This window comes from Scomber japonicus, chromosome 4 (genome assembly GCF_027409825.1).
Source record: "Scomber japonicus isolate fScoJap1 chromosome 4, fScoJap1.pri, whole genome shotgun sequence".
Lineage (NCBI taxonomy): Eukaryota > Metazoa > Chordata > Actinopteri > Scombriformes > Scombridae > Scomber > Scomber japonicus.
Genome location: NC_070581.1, coordinates 11038009 through 11057420, shown reverse-complemented (window position 1 = coordinate 11057420; position 19412 = coordinate 11038009). Strand labels below are relative to the sequence as shown.

At 38.9% G+C, this 19412-nt stretch overlaps 1 protein-coding gene across 1 annotated transcript in view; it reads left to right on the top strand.

The window, feature by feature from the left end:
• The window catches only part of nphp4 (nephronophthisis 4), a 161089-nt gene that overhangs the window by 97611 nt on the left and 44066 nt on the right, over positions 1-19412 (top strand). The window contains exons 12-15 of the mRNA XM_053317118.1: positions 761-898; positions 8382-8539; positions 10765-10956; positions 13327-13514. Coding sequence (XP_053173093.1) covers positions 761-898; positions 8382-8539; positions 10765-10956; positions 13327-13514 — 676 coding nt within the window. The remainder of the gene's footprint in view (positions 1-760; positions 899-8381; positions 8540-10764; positions 10957-13326; positions 13515-19412) is intronic.

Below are 19412 nucleotides of genomic sequence, written 5' to 3'. Positions count from 1 at the left end.
GTGTTGTACAAGTTCTGTACTGTTCATCCAGAGGCAGTAGTATTGCACTCAAGCTTAAACAGTCTTGACTTCAACTGTACTGCTCAGCCATACTTGAACAGTATGCTCAGCAGTTTTTCTCTCATAGTTCATTAGTAATAAAAGTCCATAATAGGGAATGACTGATACATCTGTTTGCCCCCTATGTATAACCCTTTACTCAAAAACATGTTTTCCTTGTTGTTACATCACTCGGGTGTTTGAGCTTCACTGTGCAGAATGGTTTATGTGATGTCATGTTCATCTAATGAAGGGGGGCATTTTCTCAGCTTACCTTAAATTTGAGTTTAAGAAAAAGCATTTATAAATATGATTTTGTGACCACTCAAGTCATTTGCTAATCATGGTCCAATATGCAATATGGAACTTTTTGCAGAAAATCCGAACATAAAGGTTATTTGAAGGAATGTATTTTCTTAATGTCTCACAACTTACCTGGAGGGAATCTTCCATACAACTGGAACCACAAATCTGTAATCATGGGCTACATCTTCTTTTGTTTCCAGTCAGAAGTCTTGCAGACAAACAATTTTTTTAATTTGACCACGAGCGGTTCAGTTGACAGAGTTGAAGAGTGAGAAATGGTTCAAAGTGCCAACGCAATGTAATGGTCTGTTGTCATCTGAGATGGCACATGTGTCTCTCTGGCATAAACGATATTCCTGAGCCCTGTTGTTCATAATCATAATAACAGCAAATCATTTGCATTGTTTCTCTGCAGCTCTCACTGTCTCAGCTGGCAGCTACTTCACGCTACCCAACTATCAGCCACTCCAGCTCAGCGTTACCGTGGCAACAGTCATTTCCTTCTCTGCTTCATCCTTCCCCGTTGGCATCGGCCCACCAGCTGTCACATGTCGTAAGATTTCCACCCCCGTACACACACACACACACACACACACACACACTCACACACTCACACACACAAGCAAAAACACATACACGCACATGCTGAGGAAGATACACAAGCAGGCAAAAGGAGACTCATAGAGGCAATTACACACAAGGTGCGCATTCAACCACCACAACACAAAAACACACAACATGGTTCGTAAGCCTTTATGCATCCCCAAGGATACACAGACAGTCATTCCATGAGTTCAAAGACACACTCACCTTTACAGCACTCTGCTCCCAGTCTCATACCCATAGAGACACATACACACACAACACCTCTAAACTGAACTCCAGCCATGCACACTCTTTGTTTTTGGAGGTACTAAAGCTGCTGGAGGTGTTGGAGTTCTTTATAATCAAAAGAAACATTACCCTTTGACTTAGCTTTTCAAATCTTTCTACACAGGCTATTTCAATTGTATTAAGATATACAGGGTCCTGCATATCTTTATATTTTGCCACCTGGGAAAATATGATTAATTTACCTTGTCCTACTAATGGCTTACCTTTTTTTTCTAAATTTCGTTGCATCATTTCCGTATCCACCCCCATTTTGAAATGTAATTAATGGCTTTAGATGGGGTTGCAGCAGTTGTTTTTGTCTGTAGACCTGGGTGATATGGTACATTAAAATAATTTTAGTGGACATTTTTGTGAACCACAAAACCAACATGACCATGAAATAGCATTCCAAGGAGGTCAAACCAAACAGAAGATGTTGTTTTTTAGCAAATGCTTTTTTATCCAGTGCTGTCAAATTGAAAACACATGCATCCCAGTGAATAGGCACAGATATAATCGAAATAATATCTGAGAATATATCCGACAGGGTCTACTGCTAACCAGCTTTATGCATCTGAAAAAAGTTCAATCATTGCAGCCAGCCACGGAATAAAATAAATGAACAAATCAGCTACACTGTGCCTAATAATTTCTTAAAATGATGTAAGGCTAGCCTGTCCCCCCCAGTTCATTTGCCTTTGAAAGCTGCCTTGTCTTTGCTAATATGAACCATGTTCACCCACAAAGATGCATATATTTTAGAAATTGGCGTGCTGCACAAAAGAAACTGGTAAAATCTCACAGGATGGGGATAAATCAAAATGCTATAATCCTGGGATTAACCCTGAATCTTTTTCTGCTTATCAAAATCAGTTTGCACGTTGCCTTTTGATCTGTACTATGTCTCATTGACATGGAGAAAAATACCCATCCCTTTAACAGCATAAGAATTCAGTTCAGTTCATGCTTGTTTTGATGGTGCTGTAAAGATTTAGTGTGTAACAAATAGCTTTGGGAAATAAATACAATCCTGCAGGTCAATTAAAAGTTTGGCTGAATATAAATGGCCAACGGTTACTTTCTGACTGGACTCTTGTGTCATTCCTATAGTGCTGTATGTGTTTAAAGTGTCTAGAGTGCTCACTGTCATCACATAAAGTCTGCAAGGACACTGGGCTGCCAAGGGATAAAATGCAGTTAGAGACTGCACTTAAGATGTTAATTGTTGCCATGGATATGACTATTGCAGAGATACTGAACCTGTAATGCATCTCTGAGTACTTTTCTGAATGATTCAGCCCAGCTACAGTCCTTCCTCCAACTGCTCCTGTTGTATCCCAAGGTGTTCCCACACCAAATGGGATATACAATATAATCCCTCCAGTGTTTTCTGGGTCTGCTCCAAGTTCTGCTCTGGGTGTGCTTGAAATAGCTTAATAGGGGAGGCATTAGGAGGTATTTTTTATCAGATGACCAAGCCACCTTAAATGCTTTTTCACCTCACTCAAGGTGAAAAAGCATCTACTGCTCCAAATTCCTTGAGGGTGAACCCAGACACTCAGTAAATAAAACTCATTTTGGTTGTTTGTGACCATGCTTTTTCTTATTTTTTTCTTTCTTTGTTTCTTTTGCTTTTGACCTAAAGCTCATGACCAGGAACAAGGGTTGGAATGTAGATGAACTGATAAATGCAGAGTTTTCCCTTTTCTTCCTACCTCCCTTTTCACCAGGACAGTTTATCTTTATGTGAACAGAAGTATTGTTTGAGGCCCCTTGCAGACATGATGAATTCTGGATTTGGACACAATAAGAAACAGTAACTGTGATTAAATCTTAGTCCAACAGTTAAACAGCTATAGAACATCCCATTTACACATAGTGAATCACTGTCTTATTTGCTCATGCTGTGATGCCTTTTGAAAGTAACTCTTTATTATGGGCTGTTTTACAATTCCTCATTCCCTTTGTTATCTCAGTAGGTCGTGGAAGCTGTCCTAGCCAGTCCACCTGCTTGTATGCCTCAGCACAACTAAGAAGGACTTTGCTCAAATTCCAACAAGACAGCAGCAGCTTTAATGGGTTTCTCCATATTTCATGCTCAAAATCCATATAGCTTAAGCTATGAATCATATTGCAGGAATAATCCAGGAACTGTGGATCAGGCTTACTGGAGATAACAAAATAATCAGAAGCACAATATGGCTAAAAAAGGCACAATTCAATTTGGTTTTGAAACACCATGACTAGGTCGCGCTGTGGAAAAACTGCCAGAACAACTTATATGTTTTATTTACATCTACAGTATAGCTACACTGGTAGTCAAAAGTTTTAAAAAAAGCACCCAGCTCCTAAATCTGTTTATCTATATCCTGAAATATGATAAACAGGTACAGATGAAGATGATGATGATGAAGTGTTTGTGGCTTGTTTGTGGCTCATGACCCATACCTTAAAATATACATATCTGCTTACGCTTACAGACTGTTCATATCTTGATGTATTTACAGATACTTACTAAATTTAACTCTCTGTGTGTGGCAACATGCTGTTTTATCAGTTTTTTTTTCCTTGGGTAAGGATTAATCTGACAAGAACATTACATGTCAGCTTCCAACTATCAGAGTTAGAGAGGTTTTAAAGCTAAAACTCAACTCAACTAATGTTCTTACTTCTTTGCAGCTCTACCGAAATAATATTGAAATGTTAGATTTGTTAATTTTTTCACAATAAAGCCTGAAATTAGAGGTACAATTAGTATATTTTATTGTAGTATTTTAGTATATTTTAGAATGAACCTTTGAATTTCTGCACTGGTGATTTTATTCTGTCTCACCAATTGTTTTCTTTTTAAAACTCATGGTGGGCAAGAGGAGGGAATACTGCACAATAGAGCAACAATTGGTCTCTGTTAATGTTTGTCAGGAGCAGCTCTTTCATTTGAAGTATTTTTGGATCAATCACTCGCTTTGAAATGAAATACTGAAATACATATGTGCTCTTTGGCCTTGAGGGATATGTAGATATCATAAAATAACAGCTCGGGGAGTTAATCTGCAGACTAGTAGAGAGTTAAAGTGAGACGGCAGCCATTGTGGCCACGGGCTGGAATTATGAAATAATGTTTATACTCAAACATTCGCCACCAAAACCTAATGGTCATACCAGACCAAGTAAGAATGTAGCTGCTGGAGTTACAGTAGGTCGTGTTTTATTGCTCCTGAATTCAACCTACCCCTCTATAGGAGAATGAAAGTGCTGTTTTGTCTTTCAGAAGTTACACAGACTTTAAAGGACATATCCTGAAGCTGTTTTAATATTTAGCTTGTTTCATTCTCTGCAGCTGATACTGTGGAAAACTCATTTGGATTTTTATAGTGCCATTGAAAAACACAGTCAACATTAAAGTTGTGCACTAACGCTGTGTACAGTATGTAAGTAACATATCCCTAGTAAACTGGCTGCTATCAGTTTTGAATTATAGTGCTATAAGTGTGTTTCTATGATATTCTCTTTGCATATATTGAGTTATTAAATCAGCTTGCAGAATTTATTGTTTAAACCTTCATTCGTCCTTGTCCCTAATGTTCAGGTCAGGGACACCTGCCTATGAAAGCAGTTACTCATATGTCATCATGCAGTGTAGGCTTGATGGCAGCAGGTTCAGTATGAAGCCATTACTTGGAGCCTTTTAGATATGCTAAGGCTTCTACATCACGCAATACCATCCTCTTAGGTTATTAAATTGCAGGCTGTTTTATCAGAAGGGGAACATGAATGTGCATGTTGTATCAATGTTGCAGCATGACTTTGGTCGAGGTTATTACCAACATATTTGATGGAAAAACCCATAATGCGCAACCACGCGTGTCCTCTGATAGGCCAGCTGAACCGTGCACATGTATCAAAGACCAGGAGAAAAAAAACACTTGACTGGAAAATGACACCATTATCACTCCCTTAGCTAATTATATGTGCCCCTCCAGCTGGGTGTCTCTCAATGACAATGAAGAAGGGATTAATGTTTGTCATAAAAAAAATTGAAATGTTGAACTGGTCCACAGGCATTAACAGTTTTGTTTTGTTAAATAGCTGATATTGTTAAGTAGAAAAAAAGCAATAATGGAGAACAAGTAATGATATTGTTAAACAGAGAAACTGAAAAGCAGATTAAATGCAAGAATGCCTCAAAGTCAAAACATTAGCAAGTCGTGTTTTTAAAGCCATTTAACTTTTCACTTATGGATAGTGTTGTGTTGAAGATGGATCATCTTCACATAACAGCAAAAGAAGATAACTTTAGCTTTACTTTATATGTCTGTAATTCCCTAATAAATACATGAAAATAAATTTAAAAAGCTGTTTAATTTAGTTCTAATTAAAATGAAATAGGAATTTAATTGAAAGAAAATCCCTATTCAAGTAAATATTCATTCTGCGGGCAAACAGTCTATTACATGTTCAGCTGACGTGCTGTTCACGGACTATAGAACTCGCGGCTCCAATCTGCTGCTGAAAATAGTCCCCATCAAATGCACTATTTACTCTTCTTTGTGTTTGTGTTTGCTAAAAACTCCAAAAAGTCCCATAAGGCTTGAGGCTGCAGGCAGAGTAGGAAAAATGCTGAGAGATAGACGAACACATTGTTGATTTTGGTGTTTTCAAGGGATTTGTTAACAGATAATATGACATTTAAACAGGCAGTTTAACACTGCGCAATCCATCAAAATACTCAGTCCCACTTACTCTTATGTGGTTTTTGATGGACACTTGCTGTATTTAAAAGACTGATTTAGATAAGGGTGGAAACTCAGTAACAGCAGCTCACCAGAGTCTTGAAAGTTGGCTGCTTGCAATGAATCCAGTATTAGATAGAGACTTTCATGCTTCACTTTGTTTTTTCCCCCAATGGTTGTACTATCTAAGTTTATTCATGTCCTTGCCTTTCGATAGCTTGACAAATTGCATCGGCACACCTTACCACTTTCTCTTCATGATTTATTGTCTTAATGTCAAGTTTATTTATAGAGTGTTTTTAACAAACAGGTCTGTCATGGAGGTCTTTGCAGAAAGCAAGTGGCACAAATGCAGATAAAATCCAGTCTAGTAAAACACTAGCGATAAAAAAATAGAACACAAAAGAAACATGTGTAATATTAGATTCAGGAGGACAGAAGTCAAATCTCAGAGTTCAAACCTCCATACTGTAATTAATGACTCTATAATTAGGCAGGTTGAAAGGAGTGTTAGGTTGGAGTCATACCTTCTGCTTCAAACGTTTTGCACACATCACTTAACAAAACTGGACTCCTGTACTGATAAATACTATGAAGATGCTCAGATCCTCAGTAGACCATTGAGAGGACAGTATTCTTTCCTAAACCTCAGTTTGCATTTTGATTGACAATGCTATTTAATAGCTTGTAACATACACATACATCATTACAATCAATGCAGACATCCACAAGCACCAAGTAAACCCAGAACAGGAAGATCTCTTTTTCATCTCTTTGACATATGACTATTGTGTTTTGTCTACTGTAAGTGCGGAGTTAGAGCAGTTGCAATCACTTCTGACAAATCCATTACTAGCATTCTCATTTACTGCTGTGCTGCTTTGTTCTCAGCCTCAATAGCACACATTTATGTTCCATGCAATTTCCATGCATCCACCTGCCAATCATCTCACATTCTGCAGAGTGACTGTACTACAGTACAGTCATTGTTGCTCATGCCTCTTGTTATGCATATGTGTGTAATCAACCTGTAATTTTCATAGTAGCACAAGCTATATATCATTTTGTGTAACGCATATGAATACAAATTCACTGGGTGGTAGGCAATCAAAAAACAGAAGGATGCACAGCAGGGTGATATCAAATTGAATCAGTTAACCAGAGTTTTTATTTTTGCACAATTTATGAAATGTCTACATTATGAAAACGTTATTGCAACATGCTTACAAAGATTACTTCAAAATCAAAAGAGGAAGGCTGTTGGTAGCTGAATGTGTAGCTTGAGTCACGATAGTAAACTGCCAAGTAAACAGATACACTACATGTCCGCCTGCCGTTTATGGGACTGTCATGAGTCTAAGTGGCTAGCTGCCCTGGCTATCCCTGGGAATTTAACAATCACATGTATGGAAGTGACTGAAAAAGACTCTGCACACTGATCTAAGCTCTCAATTTGTGTTAATCACCTGTTCATGAGAGTTAATCACCTGGTTACATGAGGTGAAGTGCTGGGAATCGACTGAACAGCGCTCAGATTCCACTTCATTCAATGTGTCACTACTTGTTAGGTAGCTAATGTTAGCTAGCCAGCTGTCTGCAGATATCAGACTGATGTCATGAAACACAAACAGCAAGAGGTAAAGTGGTGTGCAGAGTTGTATGTTCTCTGTTCTGAAACTGATTGTAAACTGGATGTTAGTGCTTGACCTAATTGAAGTATCTGGTACTGACAGTCTGTAGCCTTACAAGTGGTGCAGGTCTTATTATTCTTGCTCAACTATGTTATGCAAAACGTCCTAAGATATGACTTTTCAATCATCTTTAATATTTCTGCATTTGGCAGAAAAAAAGATAGATTTGAACAACACTCCAGTTGGCATGTGAGTAAGATCACTAGCTATGATCTTAAATGGTCTGCATTGACTTAAATGGAGGATACCTCTCTCTGTCAGAGTAAATTAGTTTAGTTGTTTTATTACTTTACATCCCTTACACACAAATTTTTTTTTGCTATCCTGAAGTCAACTGAGATCATTGCTTGCCATCAGATGATATGATATTAGATTTTCAACTCTGTTAAATGTTATAAACCCTTTAAGCCACTGAAATGTCCTGGTTCCATCAGACTGATACGGTATAATGGTTCCGAATTGGGATTTATGACGCTCTTATGAACCAGGGCTGTCACTAACAATTATTTATTTATTGTCAAGTAATCTGTCAATCATTTTTTGAGTGGCCTGTTAAATCTGTAAGTTCTCAGAAAATAGTGAAAAATGCTCCCACAGCTGAGTGACCACACCCCAACAAATACATAATTAAAAGTTTGGAAATATTGAAACAAATCTATTTCTAGTGTTTCGTTATTACATTTTTATTTTTCAAATAGCATCTTTATTTATACAGACTTTCACCCGTATTTTGTTCTAGGCCTGCTCAGCTGTCACCAATATTGCCCACCTAGAGATGGCTCTTCAGGTAGACAAGGATGTGCCACCTTCAGCTCAGGATGAAGGAGACCAACTTCAGGAGCTGCCCTTCACCCCTGTCCACGCTCCTGTCATCACTCTTGGGTTGAGTGCACCAAGGTGAGCCCCTCCTATTGTCTACCTAACACAAGACAGGCATACTTTATTTCCTTAAACAGTGAATTTCATGGCATCTTTTTTCATGCTTTCCTCTTTATTTTTGAATCATTACTCATCAGATGGAAATGGTCTGTTTTTGCCATCCTTTATTTAGTTATTTGCAAAAATACATCTTAAACCCAGTATCTGAGATCATAGAGGCCCTATATTCTGCTCTCTGACACCCAAGGCTGTGTTTGATCTATTATTATAAAAAGTAAAGGAAAAAACACTGCATGTCGGTGTTGGCATCAGTTGAAAAACATGAATTACAATGAGAGACCAGCTGTATATGAACTGGTAAACAGTGACTGGCATAATTATAGATGTTCATGATGTGTAGCCTTTAAAATCCATTAACTAAACACTTGAGTGGAATTGAATTGTTGGTCAGCCCCTCAGTATCAAAAGGCTCTGCACCAAATATATTTGGCCATCTGTCCTTCCTGAAGAGAGTCATATATTAGATGAGCATATACAGTGCTTGAGTTTGCTTTGTTTTTCCTTTTTTTAAATTCTTACTATAGTTTCTGGAGTGGTCATGACTATAAATCATGTTTGATGGGAGACGTTATTGAATCAAGCCACTTTAAACATCCTTTCACCATGTTACTGTTTTATCTGGCCCCGTATCTCAATGTGATCCTTGTATAGTACTTCATTACCACAATAGTTCACTGTCTTGCTATCTACAGAAGGATATTGATTGGCTCACTAATTGGCAGCCTGTGCACTGGGTAATATAGAAGTGTTGTCAGTAAGGGGGAGAATTCAGCTCAGCCAATTTAAAGAAATGGTTTTGTCAGCCTTAACATCCCACTTTGGGTAATGGTCTCAGCATTGTTTGTTACTGTGAAAATTCCTTATTAAATCCAGCTGTAAGGAAGAGTAGTTTTGACTTTGATTCATTGGAGCAGAGTGAAATGAAATGGGCTCACAGTTTACATTGCAGCTAATAACAGGATATCATAATAATAGAAGCAATGCAGCCTGGTCTGTCGAGGTGGGATACCAAACGAGAGAGTACAAGCTGCAAATAATGGGCACAGTAACTGGGAAACAAGGCATCGCATTAGCGCAGAGAGTCTGTAAATAAGCAGCTGGCATTGAAACAGTTTCCCAATCCCAGAGTTTGGATCCAGACACGATGCGGTTCAGTTCAGTGGGCTGAAACATCTCTGCCTCTTCACTCAGAGCCAAAACATCTTTTTGACTATTTTTCGGTGGGGAATGACCCACTTCTTTAGGAAGAACAATGAAGTCTAAAGAAGTTTAATTGAACTTGCTGTGCATATCTGATAGAGCCCCACTTTGAAATAAAAAATGATGGCTTGAATATTAATCCACTGGGGCTAAATTAAGATATAACTTTGAGCGATGGGGAAGTGAGGGAAGGCATGAAATTGTCACATCCGCTGCAGAAAAACCCAATCGACTGCCTTTTTCACTGTTGTTGCCTTAATTAGTTTGATCAGGGCTCCATTCTTTCACAAATGTGTCGCTGTGGACCCGACTGTTTACCAACTGGACACAGGCAGCGTTACTGTTATGATAAGCCCAAACGCCATCGTTAATTTTCCTGCGCCTGCATTCCCGCCAGCCATCTGTACGCTGTGTTTATCATACCCAGAGTGTTTGGTGTCAGTACTGAAAGTATAAGTTATGAATGTTACCATAGTTGCAGAAAAACAGGTGGCCACTATGATTAGAGATAACTGCCAATTATGCTTGAAAATCCTGGGGGAGTGTTTTGGCACCCGTTGTCTCTCCTCTGTAAGTGTTCTCACTGTGCCGCTGCTTGACGGATATTACTGACGTCCTCATGTTGTCCCATCATTGTTTCATCACAGATTCAGTGAAGTCCAGGCGTGTTTAACTTGACGTTACACTGCATCTCCCGAAGGGTAAACATCTTGAGCCAGAATGGAACCCATCCAAAATAAATAGAGCTGGGTTTGAAATGATAAAACAGCATAGAATTCCACTCAGATCTCAACATTTTCTCTGCCTCATTTACAACCACAAATCACCCACGTGAGGCCAGTGCAGCGGGGACTAAACACATTACCTCCCGCTGCTCGTGAAGCATCATAAGCAGCACTTGCTGAAGTCTTTTCAGCTTGCTGAGTGATCGATGTGTGTTCATGATACTGGAACCTTCCTCTAATTTTACCCTTCTCTTTTAGTTCCTTCTCAGTCAGCTCCAGAAGCTCGCTGGCCCACATCCACTCTGCTGGCTTCCCTGACATCGTGGACTATAGTGGGCAGGTGGCAGAAGTGCTGGACCCCACAGAGCCCGTGCCCTTTGACCCCCACCGTGAAGAGACTGACCCTCTACAGGGCAACCTGCTGGTGTTCCAGTTTCTAGCATTTACCAGGTGAGGCTTGCAGTGTTGGATCACATTAAGCTCCAGTGCTTTAAGTATTACAGTAAATCTGCTTATTTGTGGTTCCAGGAATGTCAAAATTATTGTATTGTAAGTAAAAGAGAGCAGTCATTGATTTGACAGCACTTTACCCACATTACTGTTCACAGAGCCACTGGCCATGTAAGTGTACACAGCAGTAGATAAATCCTTCATGTATTTTGGTTGACGGCCAAGAACACCACTCTGCTTGCCATAAGATTTCAAGTAGTTGTTTTTTTTTTTTTTTTTTTTGGGGGGGGGGGGTTGCAGCCAAGATACTAATGCAGTCAAACCAGACATAAACTCCTGCCAGTCATCCTCTATTCACATGTCATGTACATACCCAAACACAGCATGCACGAACCCATATGCTCACAGTTACAGAATAACATTTCCAGGGCTGAATAGTGCCTCTGTCAACGGCCCATCATGAAAAACCCTGAAGCCAGCGTCCCCTCTGTCAGGGGCTGACAGTGGAAGGGAGGGGAGTTGGGGGGGACTGCTGAAGAATGTGTATTAAACACACCACTCTTTGCGTCTGTCTGCCGTGTCATCGGAACTGTCAGCAGTTTGATAAACCCAACTCACATCTGTCTGTGTTCATCATACACTCACCACCGTGCCGCCATGACTTCCTGTGTACTAACGTCGACGCTCCAGGTCCTACGTGTGAGAGTAAGACTAAGAGTTGATGGGCTTTGGTTTCAGTTAGAATCAATATCAAAATGTTAAGCTTTTCCCATCTTCCTGTTTTTTACCCCAACACCACCAGCACTCCAGCATCACTATTCTGTTTATTTCAAACAGACTGACAATGAAATCACTTCCTTTCTGCAGGCGAGGTGGAGGAAGTTTGGTAGGAAGACCTAGTTACAGTATGAGATTACAAAAATAAATATTTAAAGCCTCTGGGTATCACTATCATATTATCAGACGGAGACAGTGAAATAAAGGTATTTTTAATATTAGAAAATATAATATGGAAATGATTTTGCCTCAAATTGTGTGTTGTGACAGTGTGATAGCTTATTTTCTTCTTCTCGCTTCTTTTCGAGGTCTCCTTAAGGCGATCTCAAGTACAACCTGAGCCCACACACTTGAGCATAAATTGCATGGCTCTTGTTGCTCGCTGTAGCATGGGGTGCGGTTTACCTCATAATTATAACAAACAGGTATGGCAGGCAGAAGATTTAGGCAGCAGTAGCACTTAAGCAAGCGGGGGGGCCCATGGATAGGCAGTGTAATTTCTACCTCTCACCCAGGCGCCATAATTATCAATCTTGTGTGTTTACAGAATGAATATTAATGCCGGCTCCTCTGTTAAGATGGAGCACGGCAGTGGAGTATGCGTGAGTCTGTGATTGACTGGGAGGTCACACTCTGCTCTTATTAGATTCCACTTTGAAACCTCCGCCTCTGTCAGCCTGTCCGTGGTCATGGGGGGCCTTCCAGCACTCCTTGCTAGTTTTCTGATGCCCCCCCCATTATTGAAGACCTGATGACTGATTGCTAATCTATTCATCAGACGGAAATAGAAAGAAGCTCATCCTGAAACACGCTCATTATTTAATGTGCACGATGCTAAATCAAGTGTTTGCAGGCGCATCGGGACTTTTGTGTGTGTGTGTGTGTGTGTGTGTGTGTGTGTGTGTGTGTGTGTGTGTGTGTGTGTGTGTGTGTGCGTGCATGTTTGTGAAATCACATTCTGAGAGTGGTGTTTCTGTGAAAATGAGTCGTAGTAAATAAAATATACTACATACAATTATTCCCTTTGTGTTAACAGATGAACTAGAATACAATATGCACTTTTGTTTGTACATATACAGAAACTATTCCATAGATCTAATAACTTTAGTTTTCATGCTGCCTTTAGTTTTCAAGCCAAGCTATCCACTTATTAGAAATCAAAAGGTGTGATGCTGAGTTTGTACCTACTCAATCAGTGGTCTAATTTATAGCCACTTTTAAAGTGTGATTTACCCCCTTAAGCTGTAAGTAGCATTTACGCTGAATTAGCGGCTGTGGTAAGACGTGCATGAAATGCTTATTCAGTGTTTTTGGTTCCTGGAATTGTCTGAGGTAAATCATTAACTAGAATGTGATTTACTTTTCCAGGTTTTTAATGACATTTTCATCTATAAATTTTCAAATATGATTGCTAGTCCATTCCCCACATAAATCGTCTAATAAAAACATCACAGTTAACATTCAGTTGATAATATTCAGCGTAGTAAATCAAACATTTGAATATTTTTTTACATGCAGCATTGCCAGATTACTTTAAAATATTGCTCATTATCATTATTTTCTCAATAATCAGCAACTTCTGTCTTTTGACAGAATACCAACGGCGGGGGTTGGTCCTGATTGGCCCGACAACATCTACTTTACCTTCCAGTTCTACCGCTTTCCACCAGTCACGTCGCAGCAGCTCAGACTACTGACCAGTGACAAGGTTCAGCAGAAAGCTGGTGATCCACTTCCTTGTGTCATGACCACCATCAACAAAGACGGCACTGTCAACTCCGGTAAGGATCCCCGGTGCTGCAAAAAATGTTATATTGTTCATTTTCTCTCTGAATTAGAGTCGCACCTTCAATTCCCAGCTGTGTGTCGCCTCTGTGGACTCTAAATGTCGTTGCTGTCCTTTTTGACAGCTGTTCCTGTTCGTGGGTCATTACTGTTTGGATGCACTGTGAGCGTCTTACAGACAACTGGTGTGATTGAAGTGAACCATAATATTTTAAATCAAATGTGTTTTTTCCCTGCCCTTTCAACAGCCATTCGTCTCAGTTCTGTATTACCATTGAATGAAACTGCAGAGGCTTGAAACTCGCTTCAGATAGCTAATATATCACAGTAAACAATGCATGGTTATACAGACAACAACTGACAACTTAATGCTTCTTGGTGTGTGCATGTCCTTGTTGGAAGGTGGGAAAATGCATTTGTCAATATAAAAAAAAACAACATATTGCATCCTTTGGAAAATGAAAGTCCCCGCCATTGATTACAACAGTGTTAGTGTCATATATCTGTTACAGATTCTGGATATAAGCCGAGCTGAGATTTATTTTACTGCTCTCCAGGTTAACATTGTACAATCAGTGCCTGCAAACTGAAAGCTTGTTCTACGATTCTCCGTGATGTTCTCTAATGCTTAGGCACTTCTCTTTCAATCAGCCGAGCGGGTGCTGATTGATGTCAAGTCTATTCATGTAGCAACTAATGAAATGGAAGAGATATTACAGCTTCTGACAGAGCGTGATATTGAACACACAAACAATGCCCCCCCCACACCTCCTCCTACGCCTACCCATATTCTCCATTCCCCAGACACAAATTCCAGTCTGACTCTGTCAATATTTCTCTGTCTGTCTCTGCGTCTATCTCAGTCTATATTATCTAGTGTGCACCTCCACAAAGCCCTCCTACATTCAGAGAGATCCTTCCATACATTCTATGACAACTGCTGAACTACAACTAAAGCCTTTTTTCACTTAAAAGAGTATGACTTTATAGTTAATTGTCGCTCTAGGTAAATGTTTCCTCAAATATCAGTATCTGACATATCTGTCTGTACTTGCTGAACCACAAAATGTTACATGCTGCAATCTGTAAAGATGATTTAGTTTCTCATAAACAAAAGAAAAAATAAAAAGATTAGCTAAACACGATCCATCATAAATGGTGCTGTTACACTGAATCAGCTTTATTGTAGTGTAATTATTACGGGCAGATATGAGAAAGATTTGTGAGCACTTGGAAATGTTCTGCTTTTCTGTCCTAATTGCCTCCAAATTACAGTATGAGTTTCATATATCAAGTAAACACAGGCCGAACAAATAATTATACAGAAACAATATGAGATTCTTTGAGATGTTCATTTTATGTTATGCTATTGATGTTTAAACTAGTCAGATGCTTCCAAATTTACCACAGTAGGGCAAAAATATTACAATGCAAAATGCAAAAAAACTGCAGTGAACATGATCAAAACATACATCGGTGAAATTCTGATAAATGTCCAGATATATTGATCAGCTTCACCCTCTGTTTCAACCAATATCTTATGGTGGATAATGGTAGTTAGCTCGATGTAGGTTTAAAATGGACATTTAAATGGTTTTATCACAAAAGTAAAATAATAAGTAAACAGAAAGGAAATAATGTTTGTTCTTTCCTGTTAGTGGTGTCCTTCCACTCAAGCTCATTAATTATATCTTTAAAGCAGCTTCCTCAAGAAAAACATGGGAAAATAAGAATAGCTCAAACTGCAATTATCTTATAATTACCATGTCAGTGAGTTGTTGAGTTAATTTATGTTTATTTAAAGCTGCACTGTTGATATGCTTTATATTAACACATATAAGTTGTTTGACATTAGCTTAAGAAAGTTGTACAGCAAGCATGTACTGAATGAATGACAGTGTTGTTCCATGTCTGCTGTCTGTGTAAATAAGTTGCTAACCAACATCATTTTGTAAGAGGAACAGTATGTGAGCATTATGTCTATGCAATATGTCTCAGGTTGTTCTGCTTAGCACCAAATGGCCAACAAATATCTGAATGCTGCTTTTAGCTTCCACATTCTACAGTAAGTATGTGTAACTGATGGGTTCTCTTTTACTAGCAATAATCAATAATCGTAGCTTTAATTTAGACTTTCACAAGAGGAAAATGGCCGTTCCTTCTTCAAGAGTAGTGGGAGTTCATTGACATTTTGCAATCACGTGTATGAATGGCTCCATTCAAGTTATACGTTTGAGCTTTTCTGTCACAAATTTCATTTCTTGTGTTGCTTTGCTACAGTAGGAGTCACTGTGAAGGTGTATGACCCAACCTACATCATGTTTCACATCACAAACAAGAAAATTGATATTCTTCTAGAAAATGTATAGCATCATGTTGATTGATTTTTCTTTTTTCCTTCTTTCAATGGTTGAGTGTCTTCCTTCCCCGAGGCAGTAAACTATCTGCTACTGCCTCTATGCTTCATTGTTGAGATAAACTGTTTGTAGTCAGTGTGGCCTTAAGAAAATATGAAAAACACGCTGGATCACTTTTTCTGATACAGTGTTTTCTTTCCGTGTGTCCTTCCACACATTCCCCTCATATCCTGTGTCACTTTCATGTGTCAATCTGTGAAAATGATTGTAGAGCCCTGTCCAACCCAATGAACTTCAACCACATACTGTACTGTAGGATCTCTGACATTCTCTCTTGGTGCATTTCTTTACAAGGAGAGCAGACATGAAACCCGTATGTGGATGTCATCAATTCCTTTCACAGAAGTAAATATACACACACATTGTTTCCTGTGTTTTCATGTACAGATGGGTTCTGATAGCAGGCTCTATTTTATATCCTGTGACAAATGACAAAATACACTATGCTACTCCACAAAGCTAACAAATTTCTTATTGAATCTTTTATCTCTCGTCACTCTTTTTTTTAGATATCAGCTGAAGCTACAGTACCAGTCAAAAGATTGTACACACTTTCCAGACTTGAAAGTGGTGAAACAATTAAGCTGATCGTGTCACATCAGTTTTAATAGCCAGAATCTCCCAGTTAAACGTTCATTCATGTCATATCTATGATTTAAGCTTATCGGTGCAATAGCTCTGAATCAAATATGTGAATCATCTAATATGTGAATCAAAGTTGATCTATTTTTCAGGACGACATGGTGAGTTATCCTCGGCTTGAGTACCAATCATTCTTGCATATGATTTACAGCACCGTTGTCTAGAAACTATCATTGCAGTTATAATACATTGACTAATCTACTATATTTTACTGATCCTGACTGATGATGCGATTTCCTTCAATTCCTAATTGAACAAATTATTGTAAAATGTTGAGCATTCTCTGCAGTGGGTGTGATTTATGAATATATGAAGGATCCAAGTACTGTACAAGATCAATGATCCACTGACTGCTCTATGGCCTCTATGGAGTCTTTGGAAATAGCCTGTAAGTGTGTGTGTGTGTGTGTGTGAGAGAGAGAGAGAGAGAGAGAGAGAGAGAGAGGGTGAGACACAGATAAAGAGAGGAATGGTTGAGAGAGAATATGGAATCCAACTTTGAGCTTCAAAGCTGCTACGGTTATTCAGGTCTGTGATTCTGTGTTCTGCCGTATTGAAGTTCTCCAGAAACTGACTGAATTCCTTCACCCTATTTAGGCGGTGAGTGGGTATCCCTTTCATGTCTCCTCATTCACTCATTAGGTCTCAGAAAATTTGACAGCTACACTTGATCAGATTTCACGTTTAAAAAACAATAATAACAAAATAACTCATCTATCAACCCAACTCAAAATGTGGCTGCATAAATAGTTTTCTGGCACTGTGTATATTTCACTGGCAGGAAATCACATCTACACTGGAAGAAGATGTATAAACTTGAGTGCAATAGTAGCTTACATTGTATTCTAAACAGCAGCATGTCCAAATGTCTTTGTGCACTGATCTGGTAAATGGATTAAGCAGCAATTCAGACATTTTGAAGTTGATGTCCCAAACATGCAAATTTGCCAACTGAAGCTTTTTGGAAAAGAAAAGAATTGTAGTGCTTTTGAAATTTCCTTTTTTATTTATTTCCCACCAAAGACAAAATCTTTATTCCATTTTATGATACATGAACCATGAGACAAATAAGCTCCTTAAATCTTTAAGCCCGCTATTTCCCACTGTGGCACTAAGTACTCAAACAGATGAGACATAGTTTGGTGTTCTGCTGTTAGCTCACCTTAGTTAGCTCATATAATTGATTTCACTATGGCAACAGGTGTAAAATTTTCATTATCATATGAAAGTTATTAACATAGTTAGTATGTAATAGTATATAAGAATATCAACCAGAGAGAAACATTTCTATGTTTAGCCTGCAACCAGAGAGTTTTAATGTAACAAACTGGAGGTTTCTGAGTAGCCAACAGTTATAGCAGATCAATATGTGAACTGTGTCATTTACAGCAGTTATTTGCCAGGGATGTGAATAATCCAGAATGTGCTCTCCACAGCCATGGTCCACCCACACAGTGGCGTTCTCTTGCATCCTGATTAGAACTCTTCTGTGTGGGTGGGTACAGACTGTGCTTGATTGACATTTCTGTGACTTTCCAGCTGTTGCATCTGTTAAGGTGCATTCAAAATGAGCAATTCACATTTCTCATTTCACTTTGTGTTTATCTGCCACAAATGCTACCACCAAACATGTGTGTATGTGTAGTTAAAGTTAAGTTTGTGTTGCAGCTTAGTCTCAAAATTGACCAGGAATGCCAGTAAGTGTTATAATTTTTTTCCCTCTCTTTGGCTCAGTGTTTTTAATAATTGGAGTCAAACCCTCGGGGTACATTTTCTCTTAAAGTGAAGCATTTAATTATTCAGCATTTTTGCATCTGACCTGACCTGGCCTTATGAAGCAGAATCACTGAAAACACTTGTGTGGCTAAGTAGGGTCTTTGAAGAAAAATGCAATTTTTGATATAAAGATTGTTCACTACTTTTATTTTATCTTCCTCGAGCTGTCTCATTACAGCTGACAATTTTTTTATTTGTAACAGGGGCAGCCTACTTGTTGCACACCTTATATTTCAATGAGAATGTAATTCAGTCATTCAGTCATTCATTCATAAACATAATGAACCTCCTTACAAATACACATTATAATATGTATTGTCATTTGATGAGATATCAGATGAATCAAATATGTCAGTCAAAATGTGTAGGTACTTTGCTTTAGGCAATGCAAAATCAAATTGTAGAACATGTCTGAACAAGTCAACAATGATTACTTTTTGGTGTTCCTATAGACATTTTATTTTAGATTAATTTCTACATACATATCAAATGATATCCATGATTTTTCAATAAGAAACCTAAAGTGGCTAACCTGACATGCCAGATGATTTGTTACACAGAACCTGCAAATCCAGCTGCCTTATGAGGTAAACAAGTGGTTAATATGTTTTGTGTTGTTTTTTTTTTCTTTTAAAGCAGTTTCCTGCAGATATACTGATGAAATATAGCCGTAGTCTACCATGATGCTCCGGCCTCTGTTAGTCTCTACATCTCTGTACACTGTGTGTGTCCTCACTGTTTTCTCTGCCTGTAGCCTTCACAGCGTTGTTGAGAGTTGTTGATCCCCTGCAGGATTTTCAGCCTGCCTGGCCTGCTGTGTACACACCAGGCAGGCCATCCAGGTTAGGGAGGGGGGAGTCTGCTGGGTGCCGCTCTTTCGTCTGCAGACCTAGATACACACACACACACAAACACACACACACACACACACACACAACCCTGTGCAACCCTTGGGCCATATCTGTCAGCTCTTCCCCGCTTGTGAGCACAAACACACACAGCATATTTTCACCCTCCCTCTTTCCCTCTCTCTCTCTCTCTCTCTCTCTCTCTCTCTCT